At 44.6% G+C, this 21,715-nt stretch overlaps 1 protein-coding gene across 1 annotated transcript in view; it reads left to right on the top strand.

The window, feature by feature from the left end:
* Nucleotides 1-21,715, top strand: part of TBR1 (T-box brain transcription factor 1) — a 77,756-nt gene that overhangs the window by 5,782 nt on the left and 50,259 nt on the right. Inside the window, exons 4-5 of the mRNA XM_085645443.1 lie at nt 1,106-1,264; nt 4,844-4,905. Coding sequence (XP_085501569.1) covers nt 1,106-1,264; nt 4,844-4,905 — 221 coding nt within the window. The remainder of the gene's footprint in view (nt 1-1,105; nt 1,265-4,843; nt 4,906-21,715) is intronic.

Below are 21,715 nucleotides of genomic sequence, written 5' to 3'. Positions count from 1 at the left end.
TGCTTTGAATGGTGCTGTCTCTCGTACTGCCAGTGGTGCTGTTGTTCGTGTTGCTAGCATCGCTGCTCTTCTCCGTGCAGATGCTGCTGTAGTAAAGATCCTGTAATGCACTAGCGTACAACTCGTTGATCTTTTCCTGCATCTACGGGGCGCTCTCATTGGTGCTGACCCATGCACAGTCCGTTCAAACTGCCCCATGTGCTAAAAGTGGTGCATTGTGTATTGCTTTCCTCGGTGTTACAAGTGATGCTGTCTGTGGTGCTGTCCCCGATGTTACGACAGGTGCTGTCTGTGTTGCTGTTCCAAGTGTTACAAGAGGTGCTGTCTATGGTGCTGTGTCCTGTGTTACAAGTGGTGATCTCTGTGGTGCTGTCCCCAGTGTTACAAGTGGTACACGCTTTAGTTCTGTCCCCGGTGTTACTTCAGGTGCTGTCTGTGGTGCTGTTCCCAGTGCTCCAAGGGGTGCTGTCTGTGGTGCTGTTTCCTATGTGTTACAAGTGGCGCTCTCTATGGTGCTGTCCCCAGTGTAACACTTGGTACTTTAAGTGGTGCTGTCCATGGTACTGTCTGGGGGTTCTGGCCTTGGTGTTTAAATCGGTCTGTGGTGTTGTGTGCGGTGCTGACCATTGTGGTGCAGTGGGTGCTCTCTGTAGTGGTGTGCATGGTGCTCCCCCTTGTGCTGCTAGTGGGGCTGTCTGTGGCGTTTTCCACAGTATTGCTCTTTTTTTCTCTTCCTGGTATTACAACCGGTGGTTGACACTTGGTGTGTCCACGGTGCTGTTTATGGTACCATCCCACCTGCTACATCTGGTGGTGTTTGTGGTTCTGTCTGTGGAGCTCCGTGTGGCACTGCCCCTCGTGCTACCAGTGGTGCTGTCGCCGGCGTTGGCAGAGGTGCTGCCTTTCTCTGAGCAGATGCTGAGTGCTGGAGGTCCTTGGAGGCCCTAACGTCCTTGCTTTGTTCGTTGCTTTTCTCTACAAGGCCTGTCCGTGGTGCTGTCATTGATGCTGGTCTTCTGTGATTTTCTCTTGCTGTACCTGACGCGTGTCCTTGCCTGATGTAATTGCTCTCCTCTCTCTCTCTGTCCCCCCGCTGCTTCTCCAGATGGTGGTCCTGCAGTCCCTGCACAAGTACCAGCCGCGGCTGCACGTGGTGGAGGTAAACGAGGACGGCACGGAGGACACGAGTCAGCCCGGCCGAGTGCAGACCTTTACCTTCCCCGAGACGCAGTTCATCGCCGTCACCGCCTACCAGAACACTGACGTAAGCACGATGCCTTGCTGTACCCCATGTCTTGCTGTACATCGCGCCTTGCTGTTCCCAAGCCCTTCTGAGCTGCTAGCGCCCCGGGGCTGGGCACAGAGAGCAGCCCGGCCAACAGCACCCACAGGCCGCTGGACACAAGGCGCACACCGGCCAGCTGCATCCACAGTCCACTGAGCACGAGGGACATTCCGGCCAGCAGCACCCACAGCCCGCTGACCAGGAGTGGCACCCCCCCCCCCCCCACCCCCCAGCCAACAGCACTCACGTCCCACTGAGCACAGGGAGGCACACCACCCAATAGCACACACAGCCCGCTGAGCACGAGGGGCACCCCGGCCAGGAGCACGCCGTTGTCCGCTGGGCGAAGGTACTCTGGACAGCAGCACGTCATGTCCGATGAGCACAGCTGGCCCCCGAACAGCGGCACCCACTGCACTAATCGGTCTGAGCTCCTGAGCCCAAAGGTGCATATACTGTAGGGGGAACGGCATTCCCTGTGAGGCCTCTGATGTGCCCCGAGGCATGCTGACAAGCCGGTCGTGTGACTGACCCTGCACCAACCTTCCAGACATTTCCTAGGCTCCGGGCTGCCTGGGATGTTCAAATATAGTACTAAATATGCGTGTGAGGAAGCACGGTCTCTTCCACTTACAAGCTGTGTTTCCTGTATAATATGTATCCGCAGAAGTCGTGCTGGGAAATATTCTGCTAGGGGTGGGCCATGACAGCGAAGGATGCTGAAAACGTTTCGGTGACTCCCCATTTCACCCCCACCCTTTCCAATCTCCCAGGAATGGCTTTGTTAACGAGTCTCTGCCGTTTGCCTAATGATATATTGTTTTAACACGATGAGAGGCATCCCAAAGTATGTCTCATGGAGAAAAAAAATGTGTACCGCCATCAGAGCCATTTTGGATCAAAAACAAAAACAAGGCGTCTTAATATGGCTCCGGACTCTAAATATTGAATTCACCAACTCGTTGACTGGCAGGCGCGCCTACAGCTCCTGGCAGGTCCAGCAGACGGCAGGCTTAAAACCCGGAAGTTGGTGGGTGCGACCAGAACGTGGCGTCGAGGAGCTGTCACACTGGCAAGCTAAACCGAGCAGTGCCCCTCTAGGAGCTATTGCACTACAGTGCGACCAGAATGGGCCAGCTAAGGGCTTTCATGCTGATAGCACAACCTCTAATAGCTATTCTTCTTCAGGGCAGCCGCAACAGGGGCTGCTAGGAGCTATAACACAGACTAGCTAAACAGAGTAGGTCCGAGGAGCTATTGCGCTACAGTGCGAGCAGAAGAGATCCGGTAGGAGCTAACTTGTAATAAAACAACCAAAACATGATACTGGTGCAAGCTAGCCCTTTATAGTGCGCCCAGAACGGGGACTGCTAGGCGCGATCACGACAGCGTGACCAGCTTTTACTAGCGTTCACGACGACAAGAGCAACGGGAGCAACTATCACACTGACACAACCAGAACAGAGGCGGTGAGGACCAAATCACCCCACAAATCAACCGGAGGCGGGGGCCTCAAGGAGCCATCGCATTAAAAACACAACTAGAACTGGCAACCACAAGAAGCTATAACACAATAATATCTAAAACACGGCGCTGCTAGGAGAGAGCACACCGCAGCACAACCTGCAGCATTTCAGGAGCTGGCATACAAAAAAGGCAACCAGACTAGGTCCGGTGGTGAATTATCAGAGGACTAAGGACTGGAGGCTGGCGAGAGCACATGCGCCTGCAGGGTAAATCGAGCAAGGCCTGCTAGGAGCTATCACACCAGAGTGCAACCATGCAAGGCGCAATCACAACACACACAAAAACAGAAAAAAGAACGGGCTTCGGGGGGGGGGGGGGGGGGGAGGTACCAACCCAAGCTGGCGTGATCTTAGACCCACATTGAAGGATAGCACTGCAGCGAACACTCACAAAGAAAGTTAAAGAGACCTGTGCAAACTATAGCGAACCAATCAACTCTGTAATATGACCCCTGACCCTACGGTGTGCACGCACGCACGCAATCCTACGGCTGTGCGCGGGTATAAATACAAGGGGTCGGGAGCTCTCGAAGCCCATCCCTACATCAGTGACCAACCTGTGTGTGTTTCTTATTGATTCCGCGGGGCCTACAGCCTCCAAGCAAGACAGCGCCGGCCCTGCGATACTCCCACACAACACCAAGCAGTCGTCGCCGCAACACAGGTGGGGGAAATGTTGGTGTCAAATTATACCATCATATGGGCGATCTACCTAATCTGGCCTCGGCAGTGCAATCTAATCAGTGCAGGATTTGGAGGCATCTAAGCGCTATTACGGAACATGGGGCCTTGAGGCGCTTCTGTTCCCACATACATCGTTTGTTACAGAGATAGTACCGGGCAGGCCTTCAGTACTGCCACCTTTAATGAAAATTAAAAATAAACATGGTATAATAAAACACGTATTAAAAAAAAAAAACAATAATACCCCACTCTTATCTACAGTCACAGCCCCCTTGATATGCACAGCGAGCCGTTTACATTTTGTGACGTAAAATATTGATATACGCCAGAAGATCTGAGCTGTTCTGTCAACCAAATAAACTAAAGCTGGTAAAAAAAATAATACATCAAACCAGCACCCTTTGTTCCTTTCACTCCAGCCCAAAAGCGGGCGCAGAAGCCTGCGCAGCTCTTTGTCCTCAGATAGTAAAGCGCCCGGATTTTGTTTAATGATTTTCTAATGTTCCACAACTCGCTAGAGCCGAGGAACGTTCCCTGTTTGCGAATGCATTGCCGTGTGTCAACTCGGACCCCAAATCCTCAAGGGAGCATGACATTGGGCTTTAATCCGCAAGTTATTAATTCCAGTATGTTTGGTTTTATTCAACTCCTAATCCGTAATACATGGGAGTGAGGGAGTGACGCCACCCCATGACCATTACTACTGTGTATCAGAAAAAAAGCCAGAAATGTTATTGTGGACGTCAACGAATGACACAGTGTAAGATGCGTTTATACTCATTGTTGAGTAGAGGGAAGGGCCAGTTTTCGTAGCAGGCGCACATTGGGCCTAATGGATTTTCGCTGCTATGGTGTGGGTGTGCGCGTGCACACATTCAATAAACATATACATTCATTTCAATGTGAATGGAAGCGATATTGTACCATTTTCGGAAACACATAAATAAACAGATAGATAAATAGAAAGATAGGTAGATTTCGTGTCTGTTTCTCTTGTAATATTTTGTCAGAACGCGAAAATAAAATATAAAAAATGGCGTGGTTTCTTTCACTTTTTTAAATGATTTATTTGAACCGTATTTATACAGCGTGCCCTGCGCCAGCTGTAAGGACCTGTAGTGATAGTGTTGAATAAATATCTATCTATCTATCTATCTATCTATCTATCTATCTATCTATCTATCTATCTATCTATCGATCTATCTATCGATCTGCTTTGATTATGGTCGATGCTGCACGAAGTTATTTTTTCTTTATGTGTTTTCTCGGTGACTTAATTTGCATGCACAACTCTGCAGTCATATTTAGAGCGTGCATTGACATATCTCATTATTATTTTTTTGGGCAGATTACACAATTGAAAATCGATCACAACCCGTTTGCAAAAGGATTCAGGGACAACTATGACACGTAAGTAAAGTAAAAACGAGCTGTGACTCTGAAACACGTGCCAAGCATTGGAAGAATTTCTAAATACAAATATTTTAAAAATGATGTATTTGAATCAGTGCAGGTATAATTCTTGACTCTGATCGGGATGTGCAGGGAGGGCCAATTCACATCTAATTCTTTCAATGTCCACAAGTAAGGATGGGCGGTCTTCTCGAAATGCAATGACACGAGAAGCTGCAGTTCAAATTAACACCGACTTTCGTCGGCGGTAATGGTGGGCGGATGAGAAACCGAGGGTATGGTTCCTTCGCTGCCTTGTACTTCTCCCAGCCCACCCTTTGTTTTTGTTTTCCGTAAACATTGTTTCTGTTGTTATTTAAAAATGCAGCTTTTGATAATAATCAGGTATCTTTTAATCAAGGTGGTCATTGCTGCGTTACGGCAGAGGAAATGACGCAGAAGTAAGTCGACGCATTGCCAATCTATCGCGTGGACAGAAAGCGATCAGGCCGTGGCGAGATCTCACCGAGAGCCACTCTCCACAATCGGGCCAATCTCGCGCGATTTACAATTCAATAACAGCCTAATAAAATAATGCACTTTCACTGCTGCAACGGGGCGGGGTGCAGCTGTTTTACCGTCTTTAATGGAGGCAATTAGAAGCGACAAACACATATTGTTTTCGAGTGGGGAAGTGGGCTCTGGTGGTCACCTGGAAATTTATTAATTGGCCCCACCGACCAGCGCAAAGCCCGGGGGCCCGGCTCATGTTTCGTGGTGTTGTGTTGTCCTCCTACGCTAGGGGCCCCCGAGGGGCGCTCAGCGAACCCTCCCAGGGGTGTTTTACGCACTTGCCCATTAGGGCGAGAAATTCAAAGCAGGTAGAATCAGATGGCTCGCAGGGCTTGGTGTCAGCGCTCATTGGGCTGGCCCAGTGCCACCCTTGTGGTACAGACCACACACTGACCGTGGCAGCCGAGGGCAGGGATGCCTTTGAAACAACCCGCATTGCAGGACTGGGCAGGTCTAGAAACTGCACTCTGGAAGCGCCCTTTCTCTGGCTCCAATGAATCCCAATGAATGCTCTTTTATGTGCATAACATACATATGTACTGGTTGAGTTTGGCTCTTTTGTAGTTTGAGTGCGCGTGCATATCACGTTTAGAAGAATGCAATGGTATAAATACCCGTATTTTACAAGGAACATGAAATTACAAATATTTCAATGGGTTTCATCACCATAAAGCCAGCGCACACTCTGTCCATACAGCTTTACCGCTGATCACTGTTGAATGGGCATTCTATTCCATTCCAAGCAGCGCAGTGCCTCTTACTAGGCGAACAGTCAGAGGAGCGCTTCATCCATGTCGCCTGTCCTTAGACAGAATATGTGTGTGTGTTTTAAGATGTGTTTTTTTAAATCAAGGCAAAGGGTGTTCTTACTAAAACTCTGCATTATCTATTGAATAATTATTATTTTCAATTGACAATCAAAGTGTAAACCCAGGGTTTCTTTTCACTTACTGTTTTAAAAAAAACGTACTGTTTTTAAATAACGTTTCACTTAAAAAACACCATCTTTTTTAAGCTAACTGCCCCAAAATATATATATATATATATATATATATATACAAGCACACGTTATTTTGTAATATTTTAACATGACCCTATATTGCTTTCTCAAGCTTCTGAGCATTTGTCGAACCTTAAAAAATACAGCCATATGACACAGGGTAAGATATATGCAAATAAAAAAAAACAAGATATATATTCCCCAATGGAATCCTATGTACGAAAGGATGTTTTGCAAATGTCCGAGCAATATCAATGGCTATATATATATATATATATATATATATATATATATATATACACATATTGATATATATATACACACACACGTACATGCATACATATACATATATATATATACATACACACATGCATATATATATATATATATGTGTGTGTGTGTTGATATATATATACTGCTTACACTCTTCTTAGTTACTTGTAGTAAAAGAGCTGTGGTTTTACAAATAATGTAAGAAAATAATATAACAGGTGAGGTTTATAGTATAATGGTCGGTCAAATAATGCCCTTTGGAACATTTTTCATTTACATGTCCCTGCAGCATCCTCTCATTATAAAAAAGGAACAAAAAACAGACTACCCATGCCCATAATAAATATAAATATATATATGTATTTCATTCCGTATGTTTTTTCAGCTTGCGTTAAATGACGCCTCCCCCTCCCCGGTCTGTAGTAAAACGAATAGAACAGAACGGTTAATTGATCTCACTATCTGCTGTATTATTGCAAATTGTTTGCTCTTTTTCAATCGATGTTTACGACGCACGTGTTATGATTGTGCCCTGGTCGTTGTGGTCCCCTTGTTTCCACGTTCAGCCGATAGAAAGGTACTTTACGTTTGCTTTACTGACGGATTGGTTGTTTTGAGACTTGGGGAACAAACACCCATTCATTTCGTTTGTTTCCTCAGTCATTTTAAAGCTTCAAATGTTTCTGAGCTCCGCTCATTGAGTGCAGGTCTCTACTAGTTGGTTGTCTTTTGTGTTAGTAAAGCTAATGGAAAAATCGTCAGTGATATTAGGCGCTTTTGTAAAGATGTTTAAGAAGTATATGACGTCAGCAGGAATGATGGGTTAGAAGCAGTTCTTTTCCTCTGTTCAAAGTCCAGCTAAGAATCTGCTGCTGTTTAACCAAAAGATTTGGGTTTTGTGTAATTTTCGTGTTAAAAAATGCTGTTGGAGACAATATTAAGTTGGATCACTGCGAGGATTTGATTTATTATTGAATTACAATTAATGAATTAGAAGGAAATCAGAAGCTGGTCTGATTTTCTAGACTTCTCGTTCCTTGAAATGCACAATTCAGGAACAGCACCGTTTCCTTGAACGATGGGTTGTTAAAACACTGCAGTTTGTGTAATAGTAGCAAAGCAAACACACACTGGATTGGCGGGCTGCCCTACTTGGATGTTTATTGCCTGGTTCTTGTTGTTCGACTATGAAAGTTAAGGGGCTTATTTACAAGCCCCTTGCGCCGCCGGTGCGTCACTTTTAGTATGGGAAAAAGTGATGTACCGGCGGCGTAAGGGGCTTGTAAGCTCCTAAGAGTTTATATCCTGTTTTGCGTCAAAGAAGACTTCGCAAGATACATATTTGTATTGTGTGTGCAGGAGGATATGTATTGCAGGGAAATTGTGTCTAGTACATCACAGCTGGGTGAAGAAGTGAAGGCTAGAAGTGTTTCCTTTGCATTTTAAATGATGCCGTAAAAAGATATACTTTCAAAAATGACGAAAAAAAATCTCAAGTTACATAAAAGCTATTTTCTGAAAATGTTATTTTCTGCACTCATTTTGTCATGGTGGGGGAACTTTTATCCTATTTGCATATGCGTGATAATTGGGTACAAGTACGAGTCACACAACTACTTTCTCTGAGGCACATAGGATAAAATATAGGTAAAGTGAGGGGCTAAAGAGTGACTTCACCGGTGACCATCGCTGCACATTCCCTCAGCTGCTGTACCACACTCCACATGTCCACAGCCCACGCCACTTACCCACACCGCACACCACATGCCCAGAGCTTCCTCCTCAAACCAAAGCACACTTCAAATGTCCAGATCCCACGCATAGACCCCACACTGCATGCCCACAACACACACATATGCCAAGCCCGCACAACACATGCCCACAGCATGCTCTTCAGAACGAGAACATCCTTCGCATGTCCAGCCCACGCTTCACATGGTCAGATCTACCTCCTCGCTACCAGGTCACAGTTTACATGCCCAGGCCCCAGACATGGACCACACTGCATGCCCACATCACACACATATGCCAAGCCCGCACAACACATGCCCACAGCATGCTCTTCAGAACGACAACATCCTTCGCATGTCCAGCCCACGCTTCACATGGTCAGATCTACCTCCTCGCTACCAGGTCACAGTTTACATGCCCAGGCCCCAGACATGGACCACACACATGTGAAGGCCACACAACACATACCCAGGTAACACTGCTCCGCACTTCACATACAGAGGTAACAGTCTGTCGGACTGGACCACACTCCAATGCTGAGGCTGTGCTCCACAAGGCCAGACCACACTCCACGTGCCCAGACTCCACACCCAGACCCCAGGCTTTCTGTGGCGAGGTGACACTGCACAGAACTAGTCCACATGCTGCGTGGTCAGACCCCTCTCCAATGGACGAGACTGCCCTCCACGAGCTCATGAAGGAATGCATTTAAATGAATTTGTAAAGCGGAGCTGCTGCTTCATAAGAGGCACCCTGGCCCAGTGGAAGTAGAACACAGTGACATCTCCTGGAGCACAAAAGGCTGCAACTAGCAAGGCATAGTGACCCACCCGCTATACCAGCGTCAGCAGGGGTGCTACTGCAACAGATGACGTTGTTTTATGGCCCTGCTTAACATTTACCTTTGGCTCGCCGTTCATCGCAAGCCAGAAGGTAAAACCGATACATTTCACAAGAGTAAACTATGATAACACAACTGCGGTATGGGGACCAAAAGAATACCTAAAAGAGCCCAAAACACTGACAGAGGAAAAGACAACTTATTAAAATGACAAAGAAAAAAGGTAGAAGTCAATAGAGGGAGACAGCACAAAGGAAAGCAAGGTAAATGCAAATAATGAAGGAAGGAAAAAAGAAGCACGAAGGAAAGAGGGTACAGAAGAAAAAAGGAAAAAATGTTAAAGAAGAAAAGAAAGAATGAAGAGTGTTAATAAAATGAAAGAGCAAAGAACTAAAAAAGAAAAAGGAAAGGAAAAAGAAAGAAAGCTGACAAATATAATGAAAGAACACAAAGAAATGTGAGATAAAAGGATGGATGGATGATTGACGGAAATAAGAGAAAGAAAGAATTAACGAAAAACAATAGATGCAAAGAAGTTGTGAAAAATGGCAGGAGCAACAGAAGAACAAAAGGATATAAAGAAGGATAGATAGTTGGAAAAATGATCTGATGGAATGAGAGAAGAATAGACAGAAGGAAAGAAGGATGAAAGGACGAATGGAATACACAAAACAAAAATAAGATGATGGAAAAAGAAGAAGCACGAAATGAAAGAAGATGGAAAGGATGATTGAGAGAAATAGGTCAGTACAGGTAAATGTGTAGTTTTTTGCCAATTGCCTTTAAAATCATGCTATAATATTAATCTGTTTGCATCATATTCTGCAAATGTTCCCCAGGGGTACAATTCCTCTGACACTTCATAGGAAGGGTTGGGATTTTCGCACTTTAGGTACCCATAGCACGTTTTGATTGGCAGAGAGTCTTGGATATACCTAGGGCTATGTGTGTGACCATATAACCCATAGCACTCTCCACATGACACGTCACAGACCCTGCCAGCAATCTGCGCAATCAATATTTTAAATAACAAGAGCAACCCATACGTCCTTGGAAGCTGCTCGATCGTGAGACAGGCGACCGATACCTATTGGGTCAGTGCCATAGAGTGATTATTTCGTAAGGAACCTACACTTTGAAATATCCTTATTCGAACAAGGAACCACATTCTATAATAATCAGACAAACCCTGGCCGAACTGAATACAGTCCGGATATCTTTCCCACATTGCCTATCAACTGACATACTGGATCCTACATGGACACGTGTATGTGCTATACTGTCCCCAGAAATACAGTCCTGAAGAGACCCCGTATCTAGAGAGGGTCGAAAAGCCGTTGACAACATACAAAAGAGACAGCTTGGATTTAATTATTATATATTGTATTAAGCTTGTCCTTTTATAATTTTCCAATAACCGTCTTAGTTTTTTACTTTGTCACATAACATTCACTAAAATAGGTTATGGTCACTTCACTTGGGGTCACAATATCACTATAAATGTAAAAAATATATAAATCTTTTTGTATAAATATTTTGATATTTATGTTTATTTAATACGTCTGTGATACAGACTACAATTGCAAAATAAAATTACCCACTTCGGCTGAAGTTAGGTATACCCTTAAAAGAAAAGGTTTTTTGTGGGCTTTTTAAGGAATATAAATGTATATGAATAATACTGTGACTCATTATAAGGTCATTATTGAATTAAATGATCGTAATTGTGATTAACTCAGAGCAACAACTTTAGTCGCAGATTGTATATTGTTTAGTCTAAATGAGTTCCTTGTGAACATTGTTGTGTACTTCAGCAATCTGCAGAAACACATGAAACTTTACAAATCCACAACACCGTTATGCCCAAACCACACTTCTAACGCCCAAATCACACAGTAAAACTGACACTTTACATGTACATGGTACAATCCACATATACGGACCTTACACATGCTCAGTGACTCTTGGCATGCTCATATTACACTCGACAGACTCCGGCTACACAACACACTCCTAAAACACATTTCCCATGCCAAGATCACATGCTTCATGCCAGACCACACTCATTAGCATTCTATGTTCTTCGTTTATAGATCACACTTCACATGGTCTGACGACACTCCACAGGCCACATGCCAGAATCCACTTGGCATTCTGTTACCACACTCTACAGTCAATCCAACTGCCCTGTTAAGAATTTCTTATGCCCAGACACTACTTTACATCACCAAAGCACACTCCTCAATGCTCCATCACTTTCATTATCTCCAGAGCCCTCTGCTCATACTTGGATCTCCCTTCAAACTCCCAGGATTCATTTAACATAAGCCTACGCCACTGCTCGCTCTGATACATTACCCCGTTCACACGGTTCACACGTTCACACTCCACCTGGTGAGACAATGCTCCACATTCTCTAAAAGTATTCCACATGCATTGTACATGCCCGTATCACTATCTGCCTAATACGTTTAGGTATAGACAGCTTTTCAGGTACACATGCTTCATGCTCACACTGCACTCCACATGCACAGACCACACACTACACGCAAAAACCAGAGTCCATGTAGCTAGGCCATATTGTGATCTAAGTACACAGAGTTGTGTCATCACACGAAACATGCCCGTACCACGATCCACATAACACATGCATACTTTACAGGTTGGGCCATCATATACAAATCAAAAAGGAAACTCCACGTGCTGAGATATATCCTGATTTAAATGACATGGTCAGATCATTTCCCATGTCTATGCTATATATCACATACTCAAACTGCCTTCTAATATACATTGTCTGGGGAGACCCCCAGTCTGGCTCCCTCCCTCTTCAACTCAACCAGATCAATGACAAACTCAGTTTTTTGATTTACAGTGGGTGCACAGTGGCCATGTTTATGCTACATCATAAACATAACATAATTTAAACATTATGTCCGTGAAAACCTTATTTACCAATTTCACATTACTGTCTTGTTGCCAACCCTCACACACCCATCTAACACTTCGCGACTGCCTATGGAGAAAAACACACTGTATATACATTTGTTTACATTTTATGTTCCATGAAGGCTGTCAGAGCGCTCAGGTTGAAGTTCCCTTCATTTTACACAGACACCCCTCCAACACAAGGCTACAAAAAGGGGGCCATGCAATGTGATGAGACCAGGGGCAAAAGCCCATGATGTACACTGATGAACTGTGAACCTATACCACCAACCTGCGGCGAATGACTCTGCAAAATGAAGACTGTGACTTGCCATCTTAGTACTACCCCATACAGAAATTGATGATAGTGTATCTGTCCTCGAAAAATATTATTAGATGTGTGTCGCAAACCTGCCACCGACTCCCAAGAGGGAGGCCTTTGGGCAGGGAAACAGGTGTCAGGGGCTCCGATGCGAGGTCCACCAGGCACCCAAGGGACCTCTAACAAAGGGCAGGCCTAAAGCAATGACATGCTATCACGTCGACCAACAGCTGCCTTGCTCTTGACTCCTTCCTGTCCTTGACTGCACCACTGAAGTCTGGTCCCGCCATCATGTTGGCCACCATGGAGGGGAATAGCAGAGTGGCAGCCACGGCCCATGCAGTTAAGAGCGGTGGGGCGGTGGTGGTGGTGGTGGGGGGCGGAATTCGACAGACCACAGCGAGGGAAAATTAATTATTTATTTAATTTTCCCTCGTGGTCGTCTGTCGAATCCCCCGCCAACCCGGCCCCACACCGCCCACCACTCTTACCTGCACGAGCCACTGCTGTAGAGTAGGCCTGCACTAAATACCCCACCCGGCTAGCTCAAGAGCAGGATTAGTCACCATGCAACCTTAATGGACACCACTTTCCGTTACTCATTCTGCCAGAAGCCGTGCTGTCCAGAAATCTGCCTCTTCTGAAGCGCTCACAGCTTGCTCCCCTGCCCAGCCAGTTATGAGAGTAGCAGAGGGACCAGGACCCATGGGTGATCTGCTCAGACTTTATTGCGCATGCCTGGAACACACAGCATATGCTCAAACCCAGTGCTGGAAAGTAGGGGGATTGTACCAGATCCCAGTTCTGCCAGGGATTTCTGGTCAGATCTGGGATCCAACTGACCCAGGGAAACAAGCTGAATTTTTCCTGGTGTCGTTTCCCAACACCAGGACACAATTGAACAGCACCCGCATGTTATCCACATTCCCTTCAGAGCAGCAACGTGCAGGTAGCACATGGCTTCCTTATTTAAAGTACAAGCTGAGCCAAAACAAAGGCATAATTTAAAAGGCTAACAGCCCTCCTTTTATTTGAGTGCAATACTGGATTGTAGCTGTCTGGAGCCTAACACCTAGATGCCAAAGCAATGGAAGAAAACTAAGGCACACAGTATGTTATCACTTCACAAGTACTTTAGTAAAACTATGATTTGGAGGCAGTTTTTAATTGTGTTAAACTCCCTATGTAAGAAATGTGCGTCCACTGTAAGAATGAAAGATATAGCTGTCTATATGAGTATTACATAAATATTGATGTATATGGAACCTGCTATTTTTGTATTTCATTCTTTGTAGCACTACTCACCCCAGTGTAGGGTATCTGAGCGCTTTACATCACACACATAAACACAATGAATCATACATGTGTGTAAATTATTGTACAGGAAATGTTACATAAGACAATGAGAGTTATAAGTTGTTGGATTCACATAGCATCCATACTTGTAGACATACTTGTAGAAATTATATGTTAAGAGTGAACAGTCATGAGAACCACAGCGTCTGGATATAAAATCTGAAGCAATGGTTGTGGTTATCTGTACTAATAAGACCTCATTACTTCCCAAAAGAACCCTTCTTTGCATTTTTAGAAGAATAACAGATTGAGAAAAAAAACAGAAAGGATCTAAACCAATTACATTCAATTTGTATACAGAACTTTGATGCTGGTAAACAGAGCACTGTCCTATATTAGAAGGAATGCAACTTAAGAACTGGAATTAGCAAAATTATCTCAGTGTCAAAAGCAGTAGCCCACTTACCTTACTAAATAAAAAACACAATTGCGGTCTGTATGTTACACGTTTTTTGCAATAGGCACATTAGCCCTCTATGCTATTTTTCGAGTCAAAACTCCAGAATTGTGTTAACCACTAGAGTTAACTGGCTTCTATTATAAACCCCTCAAAATTGCTGGCCACATAATGATCTCTGCAGCAGATGTCTTAACCCTGTAAGATGTTTTAAAATGCTGCCTCTTTGTGACCACTTAAGAAATTTAGAATAGATTTACTTTTACACATGTCAGTGTTGCCAACTTCTTTGCAGCAGATTTTTACTTGTTCAATTAAATGTATACTTTGACTATTGGACTCTACTTTTAAAGCTCTGCCCCTTGTGACTCCACCCCCTTTCCTCTGCCACACCTAGACCCCCAATTTATGGGATCCCTGAGTAAATTGTTTCCAATTCCAATACTGTTCAAACCACAAACCAACTGCTGGTGCATAACTATATTTTATAGGCTCTTAAACTATATTCAGCGTGCCAGTCCACCACATGAACGTCTTCCACATATATAATGGTGTGAGGGAAGCATCAATACTTTTACACAGTTCACCAAAGTACAAAGAATGACAGCTACACCGCAGATCTATTGACAACGGAAAGATGTATTTACTGTTGAATTTGTATGTAATGTGATTTCAAATATAATCACGAATCATATTGAAACAATTAATGAGCAGTGTTTTTAGTGGGGTAAAACTATTTTGTAATATTTCACTGTATGTATTTATGACAGAATAGTTCTCTTGTACTCAGTTTTAAGCAGTTTCAGATGTACAGGTCCAGTCTGGCTATATTTTTATTTTTACACCTCACATGGATCTTCAGAGATAATAAGTTTCCCAAGAGTCACAAAAAATGTAGGAATTAGGGACAGATTTATTTTATGTTATTTTATTTTATTTTAATCTGCATACATTGGTGGCCATTTAATGTCTTCAGAATTTGAGAAAGCTGATGAGGGGTGATACCCCGAAACCGGTTCCAGGATGCTTGTTTCCAGTCCAGGGAGAACCCTGGCAGTTTGCTGGACAGTTCCCATGGGGAGCAGGGTCAAGACTGATTAGCATATGGCTGGGTCCAAACTGGAGTGGCCTGGTGAGCAAACATCATTTGTTCTTTGTGCTATTGTCACCCTAAGTGGGAAGGGTATGCCCAGACATTGGTCTCATGCTCACTGTGCCACTACATTCAAACTAGCCTGGCTGATGAGGGGTGATATCCCAAGCCAGTCCCAGGATGGTTGTTTCTGGAGGACCTGGCCGGCAGTTTGGACTGGACTGTTCACAGGGGGAGTGATGTCAAGACTGATTTGCATATGGCTGGGTACAAACTGGGGTGGAATAGTGGGCAAAAAAACGATGGATTAAACCTAGATCTATGACTGGGGGTGAGTGTTTGATTTTCTCAGCAATCTGTCCATCATTTGTTGATTTTGCTTTCCACATGGAGTAGACATGGATTTGGAAAGAACAACAACCTCATTTCCCTTATCTGAACAGTAATACTTCAGTAGGTCTCAGTTGGCAGACATGAGGAATTTGGTCTGATGGTAAGGAAAAAACATTTTGCTAGGTTTTAGAGAGAGCAGGCAATGTAACACATAATAGGCAGAGAGTTTTGAAGGTCCCAATTTCATTCTTTTAGAAGCCAGTGGATGTATTTCAGGGTAGGTGTTGTGTGATTGTGTTGTTTCAGCCCAAGCAACTGGTGGGTAGCAAAGTTTTCATCCCTCTGGGACTTCGAGGGAACTAATCTGGACAGGGCAGTGTATTGCTATTGTGGTTGTAGTAGTGGCTGATGCAGGCAAGCGTGGTGGGGCGGGGGCATGGGTGAGGGGGAGTCAATGGATGACGACAAGGGAAAATTAAAAAAAAGAAAACCACTTACCTTGTGCTCGCTGCATCACCGAGTCAGTGATGCAGAGAGTGCAAGGTAAGTGTTTTTTTTCAAATTTGATTTTCCCTCGTCGTCGTCTGTTGTCTCAACACCGCACTTACCTGCACCGGTCGCTCCTGTGTGGTAGTCCAAGAGAGACAATACCACATCAAGCATTAGGGTAACATTCTGAGAGCAGTGTAGCATGGGCAGAACACGTTTTAGAAAATGTAATGTGTGGAATCACACAAACCTGCCCACTAGACTACACTGCAAGAATGGTGTTGAACCCCAACCACACAAAATGTTTTTGTAAAGTGATTTTGTAGAAATATAATTTAATAGGTTTTGAGTGAGAAACAAAATAGCTTGCTTTATATAACACTATAGGTAGTAAATCTATAGGTTGAACCCTCGAATTTCCTCCCACCCGTGTCAACAATACATCATAAAGCCCAATACCTTAATATAGGCATAGACTAAACTTGTGGCAATGGTGATCAGGTGGTACTAGTTAGTAGTTTATCTGGTAACCCCTCAAATTCATTTACCCATCTGGGCACCTGCACCATGTGGAGCTGCACCCTCCTTTCTTTACACAGTTCTTAGGCTCAGTGGCAGTTCTGTCAGCCAGCAGGCACCACCTGCCAACCATCACATTCTAAAGCTCCCCATTTATTTTCACTGTCCTCGGCCTCACATCTCAAGAGTTGTGCACTTTTCATGCCACGACCCCACACCAACACACCCACTCACCACCACCTGATAAGTTCACTCTGTCAAGAAATAAGTAGGGAAGCATGCAGATGCCAGGCGTGAAGTGCCACGATAACATTTTAGCTGTGTTTTGATGTAGCATGGTGCATTGGCCTATAAAGATCTCAATGAGAACAGATATGGGTGCACCTCAACATATAGTCTTCGTCGTCGGCATAGCAAGTGACTATAATACCAAATCGCTTTACAAGACTATTACCTTTAATCTGCTTTCATGTAACATTGCAAAGGAGAACCCCTCTGTGTCTCTCTCCATTCTTTTGAAAATGTCGTGCATATCGTTGTTTCTGGGGTCTTCCACTCTTTCAGTTGAACTATGACTATAGGTTGATTCTTGTCTCTGATTTATACATTTTTAGGACGTCTTTCACCACCCTTTTCTGTTGTGTCAATAAGCACACATGTAGTGTATCTCGCTTTGTGTACACGATGTGCTTACTTCATTGTCCGTCCTTGTTTTATTTATTGTTGTCTACTATGGGGTAATGCGCCTCACACAAACTTTCTTGGAGGCAAGTTGCATCTTCCTGTGCAGTATCTCAACCTAACCTTATGATCGTTGCCCAGAGAAACTTGCGTGCAATGCCTCAAGCACTGGCTATGTGCAGTATATCTAGAGAGCCTTCTGCACACTGTTTGCCACAGGGGAGGGTTGTGCGCAAATATATGCGTTTAAACCGAGCTATCTTCTCGGCATTTCTAAAGCTCACGGCAGCTGTTAGTATGACATTTGAGCGCTGTCTGTTGACTGGGATATGCATTGCGGCGCAGGTCTGGGCGGGTTACATGTATTGGCGCCCAATTCCTGGTGCCAGGGTTTGTTTATATAAGGCCGCAGAATTCTGTGCCTTCAGTAATTCTCGTTGGTTCACGTGACGTCACTGGCACTGGGGGCCTGTAGCAAATATCCCGGTGCATGTGCATATGGTGAGCTGAAATAGCACTTCGATAGCACTGTGGCCTCGCGCCTATGGTCTGTGAGGTAAGGAAGCTTGTACAAAGGGGAGGGGCACTGAAGCGCGATGTGCACGTGGGTGTGAGGTGTAGCATAAAGCTAGTGAATTCACCTTTGGCACTTTGCGGCGTGCACGAGGGACATACAGATTGGCCCCTTTCTGCAGGAAAAAAGAATGCGGAGAGACGGAGATTGCGACATAGTGTGTGTGTGTGAATGGTTGAGAAGTGACATTCCCAATGAGATTGCCTTAGTATTGTGGTGGTTGCCATGTAAATGGTACAGAGAAGGTCGGATTGGCCTATAGGACAATCAGGCAAAGCCCGAGGGGCTAGTCCTAGAAGCCAGTATGGGGGCCAATTTTTTTTTATGGTTGTGGTCCTGATTTATGGTCTGGTGTGTCGGTTTTCACTGTTGATTTCTCTGATATTACCACAAACATTGCTTGTAGCAAGCACACAATGCATGCACACCTTGCAAAACAGCAATGCCTCAGAACTCATTCTGTCCTTTCCGTTGAGCTTGTGCAAAAGACACATTTGTGTAGCCTTGTGCTCTATAAATCTATTTAACATAACATAACATCTATACAAGTTCAAAATTGCCCTTTTAGCTATCGTGGAACACTTTTTTAGCTATTTGATGTGCTAATGGGAGCCATTTTTATTTTGGAGCCCTGGAATAAATTCTGTCCCAATCTGACCCTGGATACAGGAGCCTTTGGCAAACGTGTGATGCAAGAGATGTGAAGATAGCAGATGGCTTGGTATAAAGTTGTGCAGTGCATGTGTAGCATTTAAAAGCAACGCATTTATGGTCTGTGCATTTGGTGGTATTGTGGTGGAAGGGAGGTGGTGAGACGCATGCAGGTTGGTGACAAGCACAATGGGGAAGGATGTTCCTGTGACAAGTAATGTAGTGGGGGAAAGGTAGGACACATTGCAAATTCCAGTTTGAATCAAAATGTAATTTAGTTTTAATCGCCTAAGGCAGTGAAAGTTACAAAATGAGAAGTATAGACTTGGGAATTTTGTGCACATTCAGGGTTTTCAAATCTCCTCAAGTAGGGCTTAGCAAAGGACAGCTTCAAATTGTCAGTTTTAATCAAAATAACGCGTGCCCAGACCGTTCAATGAGAATAGAGCAGTGTCTCTTGACTGTCACGTCTATGTCTACAACCCTCGGTGTGCAATCTCCTTCATGCTGGGCTTATGTTGTGCACACATATGCAGTTATTGCCATGTCCCTCACACTGGAAACACATTGGAAAAATCGTGAGAAATACCTCTCCTACCAGACGTGTATTGTTTGCCTGTATACACAACTCTGTCTGCTGGTTGTATGCAAAACGAGACCCCTGTGTGGAATGCCCCTCACAATAACTGTCTATTGCGTTCACATAGACATGCCGCCAATATCCTTCATGCTGTGTGAGGGATCCATATCACGACTTCTGTACACTGTCTCCCAAGCTGGCTGTGTGTTTTATGTACTAGACGTCTGTGCAATGTTTTACACACTGGCTGTGTGTGGCATGTGCTCGACATCTGTGCAATGGCTCCCACACTATTGCGTATTGCATGTACTAGACTTCTGTGAAATGTCTTTGATGATAGCTGTGTGTGGCATGTACTAGACCTCTGTGGAATGTCTTTGAAGCTGGCTGTGTGTGGCATGTGCTCGACATCTGTGCAATGGCTCCCACACTATTGCGTATTGCATGTACTAGACTTCTGTGAAATGTCTTTGAAGATAGCTATGTGTGGCATGTACTAGACCTCTGTGGAATGTCTTTGAAGCTGGCTGTGTGTGGCATGTATTAGACCTCTGTGGAATGTCTTTGAAGCTGGCTGTGTGTGACATGTACTAGACCTCTGTGGAATGTCTTTGAAGCTGGCTGTGTGTGGCATGTACTAGACCTCTGTGGAATGTCTTTGAAGCTGGCTGTGTGTGGCATGTACTAGACGTCCGTGCAATGTCTCCCACACTGGTTATGTGTTGCAGGGTTACAAAGACTTGAGGGCATTGTCTTTCACACTTTATGTAATGTATGCACATCTAGACGTCTGTGGAATGTCTCCCACCCTGGGTGTGCGTTGCCTTTCTCACTTTCTGCTTCATGTATGCACATATAAGATTCTGTGCAATGCCTCACACACTGGCTATGTGTTGCATGTACAGAAAGACTTATGTGATTGTCTTTCACACGTTCTGCTTCATTTAAACATATCTAGACTTCTGCTCAATGTCTCACACACTGGCTGTGGGTCACTTTTATAAAAGGCTTGTATGCGTTGTCCTTCACACTTACTGCTTCATGTATCCATATCTAGACATGTCTCCCATTTTTCTCTGTTACATGTATATAAAGACTTGTGCGCATTGTCTTGCACACTTTATGCTTCGTGTATGCATATCTAGGCTTCTGTGCAACGTCTTCCTCGCTGTCTGTGTTACATGTACACAAGGGCGTGTGTGCGTTGTCTTTCATACTTTCTGCTTCATGTATGCTTGCGTAGACTTCTGTGCAATCTCTTCCATGCTGGTAGACCCTCTTATCCCTCAGACTATTACTGAAAACACATCTTTCCGCACGCGAGTAAACCATTTGGTGAAATTATTGGTATGAAAGCTGTTAAATAAATTCATGGAATGGTGCGCAATATCTGTCACACTCTTGCTTTGTATTACTTTATTTATGTAATGTGAACGCACTGACATTTAAGCACTCCGCAAAGGGCAGCTCAACGTTTCAAAAAGAGAAAGAATAGCACAAATTCAAACAAACAGCACCACACTAGAGCAGTGTTTAGGCAAGGGGTGTCTGACGTCAGTCTCGGACGGATCCATCCATGCCAGACTTTCAGGGTATCTTCCTAAACTAACTGTACAAACAGGGGGTCAGATTTATCATAGAATTGCATTGCCCTTGCATCACGAAGGGTGACACAAGGGTAACACAATCCTTAAATCAGATTTACCAACCCACACAACGCCACCTTGTGTGGCCCTGCATGGCTTGGTAAATCCAACACGAAGAAGCAAGTCGCAGCCGTACATTATTCTGCACCGGTAAGGTGTTACATGGGTGGAGAGTGGGTGTTGCCACGCATCCACCCATGTATTTTGGCACATTCCCAGATTTACCAAGACTGGTAATCCTGTGAATGCCTAAAAATGGTATGCCCTCCTGATGGAGGCGCAACAATGAGAAATAGCTTTTTTTCCCATCGTTATTTCCTCTTTATAAGTGTGCTGCATTCTGCAGCACACTTCGAAAGCAGAAACAACCATTTGCGCCTCCATCAGGAAGGCATACAAGGCATTCTGCAGCACACTTAGAAAGAAAAGCACCTCTAAATATTGTTTTTGTCCACAAAGGTGTCCCTTTCTGCACAAAAACAATCCTACCTGCAACGCAGACACCCTTGCACCATGACACAAGAGTGCCTTCATTGACCATTGGCGCCAGACAACACTCCTGATAAATATGACACATTCCAGCCCTCTCCATTTGACAAATTGTCTTGCTGTGTTGGACTGTGTCAAACGATGTTAAATCTGCCCTAGGGAATCTAAATGGAATTTATTACCATTATGATTAGTCTGTAAGTGGGAGCAGATCTTAACCCCTTCCCTGCTCATGGCGGAACCACTCCGTCATGAGCCACGGGCGCCGTGTGCTCATGATGGAGTGGTTCCGTCATGCTGCGGCCGTTGGCGGCTGCTCCGCCCATGCGGCGCTAATTCCCCGCCTGTGCGG

Source organism: Triturus cristatus, chromosome 3_1 (assembly GCF_964204655.1).
Source record: "Triturus cristatus chromosome 3_1, aTriCri1.1, whole genome shotgun sequence".
Classification (NCBI taxonomy): Eukaryota; Metazoa; Chordata; class Amphibia; order Caudata; family Salamandridae; genus Triturus; species Triturus cristatus.
Note: the sequence above shows the minus strand (reverse complement) of the source record. Positions and strands in the feature narration are given on the sequence as shown.